Raw genomic sequence first — 11,271 nt, forward strand, 5'->3', positions numbered from 1 at the left:
CAAACTGCAATCTGCAGAAAACCTAGTTGTTTGTTCAGTCGAGTGCTAAAGAGCAGTTTCCTTCCCCAGGGAAAGCACCAGGACAAGAGGAGGTGTGGATAAGCCCTAAATACATGCAGTAATGCAATGGAGGCTACCTAGAAGTGATCAGAAGTCTGTTGGCATTTCAAATACATAGAATGTGACCCTACAAATATATATGAGTTAAGTAAGAACAAAGTCATAAGTTATGGAGAATTTTTTCTTTTTCTTTTTGATTATTTGTAAGTATTTATTTTTTTATAATCTTGCATATAAATAAAACCTATCTTTAAAAAGTTACGGTGGAATATTAGAGCTCAAAACAAACTTGCTGCACTCCACTTAGTGCATGGAAAACTGCCTTAAAGAAAAAAGCAGCACAGTATTTCTAAGAAACTTTGAACGGATTTGCTCATATAGAGTTAGCCAGCATCATGCTCTGCAGATGTTGTTGGACTCCAACTCCCATCAAGGATGGGAACTACAGTCCTACTTTTGCAGGGCACTATGTTCACTACCCTGATGCATAGCAACCTTTTTTTTTTTTAATGTTCACAAGCCGTATGTCTCTAATGCACTGCTGTTTCCCCTTCCCTTGAATTGTTCTTTCAGATTGGCCATTTAGTAATTGGACAGAATGGAATCCTTTCTACCCCAGCTGTGTCCTGCATTATTAGAAAAATAAAAGCAATTGGCGGCATCATTCTGACAGCAAGCCACAACCCTGGTGGACCTAATGGGGATTTTGGAATTAAATTCAATACTTCAAATGGAGGTGAGTACTTCTGACTGCCAATCCCACTCATCACCTGTGATCGCCTCCCTCTTGACTATTGTTAAATCCATTGGGTGGGCTGCTTCAGGGTAGAGCAGAAGTTGAGGAAAAGGGAGAGGGAGGGAGTTTGAAGGGGAAACCAGGAAGGAATTGTAGAAATTGAGCAGTGCAGTTAGAATGCTACACTTAGTTTCAGCAGTGCCACAGCAATGCATGTTCTGAGGCAAGGATAGCCAATGAGGTGCCCTCCAGAGGTTGTTGGACTACAACTCCCATCAGTCCCTGCAAGCATGGATAATAGTTAGGGATGATGGGAGTTGTAATCATTGGTACCACATTGGCTACCCTTGTTTTAAGATAATGCTGCATTTACTACTTTTTTACCCAGACACGTCTTGCTTGGGTTAAAAAGCAAACAAGGTTTTCCTTAAAGAAAAACAATGATAATATAACTCCATTTAAGGTGTTGTTTCTTCTATGATCTACACTGCCAATACATACTCATTTCATATGAAGACAGGAATGACATGTCCATTTAAATATAAAACACTCTCTTTGTGTGTGTCTACACACACACACACACACACACACACACACACACACACCTTTTGTCTCGTAGGACGTTGTAGCTTTCTTTTACCACTGATGTGCTGGGAATTATGCAAACAGTTTTGGGTTAATGTTCTGAGCACATACATTAAATCTACCTCCTTTTATCATTATCTCCAGAGGCACACTCTTCTATCTCTGACTCTGAGAGCATATCTGAGCATATCTTTTGTGGTCTGCCATAAAACTCTGTTTTCTCCCTAGGGCCTGCTCCCGAAGGAATTACTGATAAAATTTTCCAAATTAGCAAGACTATTGAAGAGTATGCTATATGTCCAGATCTAAATGTAGACCTCAGTACCATTGGAAAGCAGCAGTTTGACTTGGAGAATAAGTTTAAACCATTTACAGGCAAGTAAAATCCATTTTCTCCTCTTATTAATGAAGGTTCTCACTTGCAATAGCTAGCAATTTAAATATTATAGTATTGTTTCAACTTTGAAAGCCTCAAAAGGAAACATTAATTGGACTGGGTTCAGACATGCTTGACTTACTTCATTTCCTTGCTTAGAGTAGACTTACAAATAATCATGACTAAATTCTGGATCCAGCCCATATTCTCCTGAATGAGAGGACATGTGATCAGCCCAGGCAACAAAGACACATACATCTATGTTTCTGGTTTTGTAAAACGCTAACTTGTTTAGTTCCATTTTGAACTACCAATTGATCTAACAAAGTTTGCCTCTTATGTCCATATCCCACTTTTACAATTTAGTAATTGTGAAATATTGCCACGGGGCATTGTGCTAGTGGGTTTGTACACAAAAATGTTGGGCAGTTTCACAAAGGACCAAGTTGTAAATCTCAAACACTATTTTCCATTGGGGTTATATTAGCACATACAAGTTTGGAAAGATGAGAATTGTTTCCTGAAGTTGCGCATCTTTTGTACTCTTCCCTCAAAGTGGTGATGTTCCATATTTGTATACAGTAAGCACATCTCATGGGCGTTTCCCCTATTACTGTTGCCGAACGATCATCAAAGTATCTACTTGTATTGAATTAGTAGTATCTTTTATATCATCAGGTTCTTCAAATAATTGTGGGTTGTTCTGTTTTATTTTTCAGTTGAAATTGTGGACTCAGTAGAAGCTTATGCTAATATGCTAAGGAATATTTTTGATTTTAGTGCACTGAAAGAACTACTCTCAGGTCAAAACCATCTAAAGATTCGGATAGATGCTATGCATGGAGGTAAGAAAGATTAAATAGGGACACTTCCACTGAAAAAAGTACAAATGTTCTACTCTAAAACTGCTTGAAGATATATTTCATATTCTGATAAGGAGACGAAGAGAGACTGTTTTTTTCCAAGCACCATCACTAGCTTGAGGAAGCCATTTAAAAAAGGCCTTGTGTTACAATACTGTCAAGTTTTCCACCTTCCTCTTCTTTGTTCCATGAGCTTGAGGTGAAGTTCTTCTGAACAGGGCTGCCACTACCATTAGGCAGTGAGACAGGTATTGAGGGTCACAGAGTGAATGGAGTTGTGTGTCTGCCTTGCACCCTCAGAGTTAGCCTGCTGCTGTCAGGTGCAATGAAAGAAGATGTTCCATTGCTTAGTGTTCAAGGAAAATTCTAGTTTGGTTGGCCTCTGTTTGTAGAAGGGGAGAGCGGCATCTTGCCTCAGGCAGCAAAATGTCTTGCTCCAGTGCTGCTCTTGAACTTCATGTACCCAAACAATTTTGTGCATATTAAATGTTGTTGAAACACTTGTGTGAAGTGTATCAATACCTATTTAATGTGTATGAGCAGTCAACCATTCCTTAACCACATGCATTTTATAGCAAAATCTTTAAAAGAATACAATAAACTTTTGATTGCCAGTAATTTACATGTGTTTCTGTTTTATCTGTCCATTCATTGCTAAATCAGTTGTCGGCCCGTATGTAAAAAAGATCCTCTGTGAAGAACTTGGAGCAGCAGCAAATTCTGCTGTGAACTGCGTACCCCTCGAGGACTTTGGTGGTCACCATCCTGATCCAAACTTAACCTATGCTGCTGATCTGGTCCAGACCATGAAGACGGGAGAATATGATTTTGGAGCAGCCTTTGATGGAGATGGGGTATGTGGAGCTATTTTCCTCCTGGTTCTCTCAAAGAGAAGAGGACTGTTCCTGACAACATGTGGAACATGAAGAATTGGACTAGACCTATCATTGGCACAACTTACCGTATTTTTCGCTCTATAAGACGCACCAGACCACAAGATGCACCTAGTTTTTGGAGGAGGAAAACAAGAAAAAAAATATTCTGAATCCCAGAAGCCAGAACAGCAAGAGGGATCTGGCTTCTGGGATAGCCTCTTGCTGTCCTGGCTTATGTGATAGCCGTGCGCAGCCTCTCCCGGGCAGTGGGATGAAGGCTCCACCAAGTGCCACGCTCCCTTTAAAGAGCGTGCGGAGCCGCACACACGCTCCACGCAGCTCTTTAAAGGGAGCGCTGAGCAAAGCCTCCCGCCTGCATTCGCTCCATAAGACACACACACACATTTCCCCTTACTTTTTAGGAGGGGAAAAGTGCGTTTTATAGAGCGAAAAATACGGTATATTGAAATCTAGGATGAATTAATTGCTATGTTCTGGAGTTGTAAGGGGAACTTGCTCAGGACTGTATGCTGCTTATAGAATAATTATAAGCTAGAGGGTTGTAATTTTTATTTATTTTTTGAGCAAAGCTCTATAATGGCAATCTTCCTGAATAATATCTGGAGAGCGCCAGGTGAACATGGTGCTAAACTGAGCATAAACATCCCACTCACGTTATGCAAGTAACATCAAAATGCACATTTTAAAAACTACAATATTAATGTTTATAGAGTCCTTCCCACAGGACAGCTGGGGGCCTGGAGGTGGGAAGGGACAGTCCAGCTAGGACAGGTTCCGAGGTGCTGTTCACTTGCCACCTTCTCTCTCTCGAAATCCTGGATTGTATTGTCAATCTGTTTTGAACTTGATCTTACTCTCAGAGTTTATGCGGAGTACGCTTTTGATTTTTTTCTTCCAGCCATTTGTATCAACGTGGTAACAATCTGTCACCACTATTATTTTTATTTTACTGTCTTCATTAGGATCGCAACATGATACTTGGAAAACATGGATTCTTTGTTAATCCCTCAGACTCTGTTGCTGTTATCGCTGCAAATATCTTCAGTATTCCTTACTTTCAGCAGACGGGTGTTCGAGGATTTGCCCGGAGCATGCCAACAAGTGGAGCAATTGACAGGTAAGACTCTACATGTGGAAGGCCTTCTGCTTGATTCATTTGCTTCGGAGGGCTCCTCCTTTCTGTCAGTTGACTATCAAGGATGGTTTATGTAAATTATGGGTGAACCATGACTAGGAATGAATATGTTTTACACTCTCACATTGTATCCTATTAGGGTGGACAGATGTAAAAGAGAACAGGGCTCTGACACCTTTAATAGCTGTGTACAAGAGAGAATTTCAGTTGACGTGGCTTGATTGATAAACTACTCATGTTGAAAACTCACTCTTCTCCACAACTATGAAATGTCTTTTCCTGTGCGTGCTTTGGGAATGTTTGTAGGGATTGAATGATATAATAACAGGAGTGAGGGTGATCTGTGTGCAGACGGAACTGGTCGCATGAACTGAAGGTTCCTTTGGAGTCATGGGACTTGAAACCAAATTAACAGATTTATAGCATCCCTAATTCCTCTTTAAGATGGTACTTTCTTAACTGATGCCTGTTCTTTTAAAATAGTGGTTCTTAAGTGTTGGCTAGATTTTTATTACAGCATCTATTAAATGGATTTGTTTTTTAACAGTTTTTAATTGGTTTTATTGTATGTGTCAGTTCAGTGATCAGTCTGTTAGCTAAGGGGGAAGATAAAAATTTTGAACACACAGGAAAGTGTTGGGGTTTATTAGTGTATTTTTAATTGTTGTTATGTACTGCAAACAGTATTGGCTTGGATTCAAGATACTACACATGCCTAGTAAGGTTCTGGTTGTTGTTACTATATTATTATATAAACAACAAATCTGCCAGGCAAGCTACTTTTGGGACTCTTCTCCCATTTTAAAAGTGCGTTGTCATGAAGCATGAGGGGCTTTTATTTAAGGAAACCAAATCCAAAGAGCCCCTTTCAGCACACAGATCAAGTTGCATTGGACCTTTGGGACCTGACCTTGCTCTCAAGGCCCCCTTTGTCTAAAATGTTGGAATCTGATGACTTCCAGCTCATCCATTCCTAGCTGATGCTTGAGTAAGGTAAGCATGCTCTTAAAAAGCACAGGAAGCTGTCTTATACATTGCTCCATCTAGCTCAGCATTGTCTACACCAGGGGTCAGCAACCTAAGGCCCATGGGCCGGAAGCGGCCCACAGAGGTTGTTTGACCAGCCCACGAGCTGCCCACTTGCACGCTGTGCTAAACCGGCACAGTGCGGCGCAGGGACTCGCTTCTGCAGCACCAAAAATCACGTCTCTGCATGCACAGATGCCGAAAATCATACCTGCGCAGATGTAGACACCGAAAATAGCAGGCGTGTGCGCTCACACACGCGATCTGGCCCACGAAGGGATCTCTGCAGGACCAATCCAGCCCAGGCAAGATAAACCTTGCTGACCTCTGGTCTACACTGACTGGCAGCAGCTCTTTCAAATGGGGGACATTCCTGCCCTTACCTGGAGATGCTGGGGACTGAACTGGAACGTTCCTCATGCGAAATAGTTCTACCACTGAGCTATGGCCCAAAGGGGCTGACTTCCGAAATGAGCCTTGCACCTCTGGTTTATTAAGTGGAATGCCCAATAACATCTGTTCTTCTCTATAGTAAAACATTGGTGATTCTCTCTTGACCTCTTTTGCAGGGTGGCCAAAGCGACAAAGATTGCTTTGTATGAAACTCCGACGGGTTGGAAGTTCTTTGGAAATCTGATGGATGCAAGCAAACTGTCCCTGTGCGGAGAAGAGAGTTTTGGTACTGGTAAGTAAACAGCCTCAATATCCAGTTGCTTTATTTCAGTTTTTGTACCCCGCCTTATATTTTGTGAACAGAAGGCCACAACATACCAAACTGACTACAGCAATATAAAAAGCAACACCCAAACAACATGAAAAGTTGTTTAAAACATAAAAGTGCTACTATAAAATGTAAATTTGGTTCTTTGGGGGGGGGGGAATAACAGTTAAGACACCATACAAAATGCATAAACAGTAAATCAATTCCTGTTTACAAATATTTTAATAAAAAGGGGATTATAAAATACAACGCATACTTTAGTCAAAAGTATCTCAACACTCAAAAAGACACTCTACAAGATAGCTCCAGCTCCGTCGGTAGAGGATGAGGCTCTATGATTCTAAGTATGCACGCTTTATAGCTACCATTCCATCAGACATAGCATGAAGGCTTTAATCCCATATACATTTATATAAGAGTAAGACATATTCTCCTTGATGGGGCTTATTTCTGAGTAGGTATGCATATCACTGTGCTATAAAGCAGAGAAATCTAGCTTAGAGCCAGCAGGAGCAGAGGCCTGGATTGAACCCTGTGCTTTTTTTTTCTTAAACTCTTAGGGTGACATCTAATTGTGACCGCCCATCAATGGAAGTGGACTTCCACTGGGGCAACATAATTTACTCTTCCTCTATTTCCGACCTGCAGCCTCCATGAATCCTCTATTTGTTCAGGAGGATTAAGGGTAGAACAGATGGGGGGGGGGGAGCAAAGAAGAGGAAGTTGTAGAAGGGGAAATTCATTTGCATGCTGCCCTTAATATAATAAGTTTATAAACCAAACTTACTGTTGACTATGTTTTCTGTACAAACCAGTAGATAACAAACATTTTTACCAGAGAGAGGTCTTAGTATGCAAAATACTTGTTTCAGCCCTCTGATCGTAGCACACATATGTTTCTCAGCTAGTGAAGCATCAATTGCCTACTCTTTATTATGCCTTTAGTGCAGCCATCTACCAGCCACCTGTATTTTGTGCAAGGTGCAAGTTTTGTGAGTTGCAGATTAGACATCGTTTTATTCCACTATGGTTAACCCAAGTTTTTCTCTGGTTGTTCTGCTCTTCCATTTGTCTGATTTGTGTGTGCTTCAGGGTCTGACCATATCCGTGAAAAAGATGGACTCTGGGCAGTCTTGGCATGGCTGTCAATCATCGCTGTCCGTAAACAGAGTGTGGAAGAGATCCTGAAAGACCACTGGCAAAAATATGGGCGGAACTTCTTCACAAGGTGAGGATTAGCACATTTCACGTAAGAATTGTGTCATGGCAGTGCCACACATTTTATATGTGGTTAGCTGGAACAGGCAGAACTCCCATCGCCCCATATTCCATGAAAGGAACTGATATGCAAATTTGGAGAATCAAATTCTGCACCAAACGTTAAAATACTGATCTAACAACCTGTTTGAATGTGGCACTTGGGAAGGGGGACCAAAAGCCACTTTACAGATTCAGGAGCTGGGGTGGTTGAGTAGGAACCAAAGAAGAGAGCTCTCCCTACTGCCCCTTATTTTTAATCCAGTGCAAGGTTTACTAGTAAAGCACCCAGCAGAGACTGTATAAAAAGCTAAACATGAAAAGGCATGTCAGGATGTTGGTGGTTACTGGTCATATTTGCCCCTCTGTCTCATTAAAGTCTCCCTGACTACTTCTAGGTATGACTATGAAGAAGTGGATGCTGATGGTGCCAACAAGATGATGAAGGATCTAGAGACGATGTTCTTTGACCGTTCTTTTGTGGGGAAGAAGTTATCAGCAGGGGACAAATCTTACACTGTGGAGAAAGCTGATAATTTTGAGTACAGTGATCCTGTGGATGGAAGCATCTCAAGGAACCAGGTAGAATAAAGATGGACTCGTAGATTTAAATTCCTAGAAAGATATGCTTTGCCTTATAAATCAATTTATAATGATACCCTTAGACATGCACACAGCTTACTTGAGAAAAAATAATAATTTTGTATTTTGTTCCATTTTGTAATGGTAAGACCATGCCTGGTCACCTGTGGGAAGCATAGAAGCCATATCAGACTTCTTTGTTGTTCCCATGGCTACAAGGAGCTATTATGCTAAACAATAACTCGCACAATTTAGAGCCTTATAATCACAATTTCTATTGGAAAATGTCATAAGAATGAATGCCTCTTATGTTGCCCTCCATCTCCTGAGGTCCTTTTGACTTGATCTGGAAAAGCAAGAGAACATTTCTTTTGGACTCTTGATCATCTAAATCAGGCTTCCTCAACCTCGGCCTTCCAGATCTTTTTGGCCTACAACTCCCATGATCCCTAGCTAGTAGGACCAGTGGTCATGGATGATGGGAATTGTAGTCTCAAAACATCTGGAGGGCCAAGGTTGAGGAAGCCTGAGCTAAATAGTTGTTGCAGACTGTGCAAAAAGAGTGCCATATCCTCCTAGTGGTGCAGCAATAAAACTGCTAGCACATTTGCAAAGCTAAGCAGGGTCTGGTCTGGTTTTAAATTGGATGGGGAACTGCATATTGAGATTCCTGCATTGCAGAGGGTTGGACAAGATGACCCTTGGGGACCCTTCCAACTCAACAATTGTATGATTCTAGGATTCAATATGAGCATCTCTCATATTGAAGGCAAATATACTTCAGAGCTAAAGTGACACAATGCTTGTCTGTTTCAATGAATAATAAAAAAATGGGTTGCTTCCCTAGGAACTATGAAGTCATCTGTCCTGCTTGGGTGCAGTTAAGCTCACTTGGAAATAATTTGCCTGCCCTCGTTTCACTGGCCTCAGCCTTTACATTAGCCCCTCTAGAAGCTCTTTTTAAAATGTTTCTTTGCCCTTTTCTTGTCCAGTGCTATTTTGTGTGGTGTCTGCCTTCCCTGAGTTTTCCTATAAACATAGCTAAGTGGTTCATTTAGCTGGATAATAATTAACGGACAAAGGAACTGGATAGCTCAGTTGGTTAGACTATGGTGCTAATAACACCAACGTTGCAGGTTCAATCCCTGTATGAACCAGCTGCATATTTCTGCATTGCAAGGGGTTGGACTAGATGATCCCCAGGGTCCCTTCCAACTCTACAGTTCTATGATTCTATGAACTACAAGAGATATAACTTCATGGCATACATAATATTATTTCTTTTATGCATCTTTTTTAGCATGTGTCGCTCTGTTCAGCAAAAAATAATATTTGGGACTCTTGTCCTCCAAACAGCAATATATCAAGGATCACCAAAGAGGATAGTTCACCAGCTGTCGGATGTGGTTTTCTAAACGCATACACACTTTTTTGTATCTCTGCAATCTGAAAGGAGTGGCCTTCCAGGAAAACTGTTGTTGTGTGTTTTTCTCTTGCTAGGGTTTGAGGCTGATCTTTGCTGATGGTTCTCGCATCATCTTCAGACTAAGTGGTACAGGAAGTGCTGGAGCAACTGTGCGGCTGTATATTGATAGCTATGAAAAGGATGCACCAAAAATATATGAAGATCCACAGGTAGGTTTCATTGCCACGTTCAGGACCTCATTCTGTTCCATCTGTCCTTGAGACTCCTTTCCTGGGGTGGGAGTGCTTAGATTCTCATCATTAGACTAAGTGATACAGATTTTCATAAATGTGCTCAATTTTTGATTTATTTGTAGCGAAGACTGTGGGATGTGAAAAAAGGAAGCATAGACTGTCCTGGTCAGAAAAGTAAGAAACAGGGATGCTAATATATATTAGCATATTTCTGAACAAAGGGGTCATAATGAGGCATACAAAGTACCAAAGCTTATTAAATGTGTAACTATGAGTGCTAGAAAGTTGTCATTCAGTGAAAACTGTGCTTATCATGATTTTGTAATGTTAAAACCAATTTGAGTCTGCACTGCATAGGATGATTATAGCCATGAAGCAGAGGCAGATTTAGGGTGCTGAGTCGAGGAGGTGCCACAGCGGATGCCACAACAATGATGTAGAATGGAAGGTGAGAGGCAGGAAGGGCCCCCCAAATTTTGGCGTTGCATTGCACAGGGTGCCACTGAAGTTTGAACTCCCAAAGTCTGCCACTGAATGAAGGTTTTTAGATCTCTAGCTTTATCCGTCTTTGCAGTGCTTCTGAATATGATGAAATAATAAACACTGCACTGTTTCCAGGATTTTGATTTATTTCTCTAATTTTTGCCTCTTTCCCTTCACTGCAGGTCATGTTGGCTCCCCTCATCTCCATTGCACTGAAACTTTCACAGCTTCATGAGAGAACAGGCCGCACCGGCCCCACAGTCATCACATAAATGTAACACATGAAGGTTTCATGGAGTGACTGGCAGCTGTCAATTGGAATTAGCTAGTTTTACTTGCTGTTATCAAGTTTATCCCTAAAAATGCTAGCTAGCACTGTATTTAAAAGCCCTATAAAAGGATAGATGTGATATTTTTTAAAAGTTTACACTATGTGTATGCTGATATACATTGTCTTTTTAATGTCACCTGTTACCTTTATCATTCGTGCAATGGACTTACTTAGTATATACTGCCTTTTGGTTTAGCAGGAATTGTAAGATGTGGCTGTACAAAAACAACAATGGGAGTAAACCCTGGAAAAAGACTACTCTTCCTTTCTCAGGAGATCCTCTGCACAAAGGTGGTTTTCTTTGGTTTTATTGGCAATGTGTAGGCTTTCTTTTTAGCTTTGTGCAACAAAATGTACAATCACTGTGAACAGCTGTCTTTCCAATCACCATGGAATGTCTTGTTTCCAAAAGAAAAACAAGAACCCCAAAGAATCAATTGAACTTTGTCCCATGATCTGCCATACACAGATTGCACTGCCAGCCCTGCACAAAATTCACCATTGATACAAATGTTACAAGAGATTAAAGAAATGAAGCAGTATCACTGTGGAGTGGTTTTA

The 11,271-nt window shown here is 40.9% G+C and overlaps 1 protein-coding gene across 1 annotated transcript in view; it reads left to right on the forward strand.

The window, feature by feature from the left end:
- The window catches only part of PGM1 (phosphoglucomutase 1), a 30,228-nt gene extending 18,976 nt beyond the window's left edge, over positions 1-11,252 (forward strand). Inside the window, exons 2-11 of the mRNA XM_083510320.1 lie at positions 634-796; positions 1,610-1,756; positions 2,477-2,602; positions 3,284-3,474; positions 4,479-4,633; positions 6,247-6,362; positions 7,491-7,626; positions 8,054-8,237; positions 9,738-9,872; positions 10,562-11,252. Of these exons, the coding sequence (XP_083366446.1) occupies positions 634-796; positions 1,610-1,756; positions 2,477-2,602; positions 3,284-3,474; positions 4,479-4,633; positions 6,247-6,362; positions 7,491-7,626; positions 8,054-8,237; positions 9,738-9,872; positions 10,562-10,651 (1,443 nt within the window). The 3' untranslated portion in view covers positions 10,652-11,252. The remainder of the gene's footprint in view (positions 1-633; positions 797-1,609; positions 1,757-2,476; positions 2,603-3,283; positions 3,475-4,478; positions 4,634-6,246; positions 6,363-7,490; positions 7,627-8,053; positions 8,238-9,737; positions 9,873-10,561) is intronic.
- The last annotated feature ends 19 nt before the right edge of the window (positions 11,253-11,271 follow it).

This window comes from Podarcis liolepis, assembly GCF_965112155.1.
Source record: "Podarcis liolepis genome assembly, chromosome: 6".
In the NCBI taxonomy this organism is placed as follows: domain Eukaryota; kingdom Metazoa; phylum Chordata; class Lepidosauria; order Squamata; family Lacertidae; genus Podarcis; species Podarcis liolepis.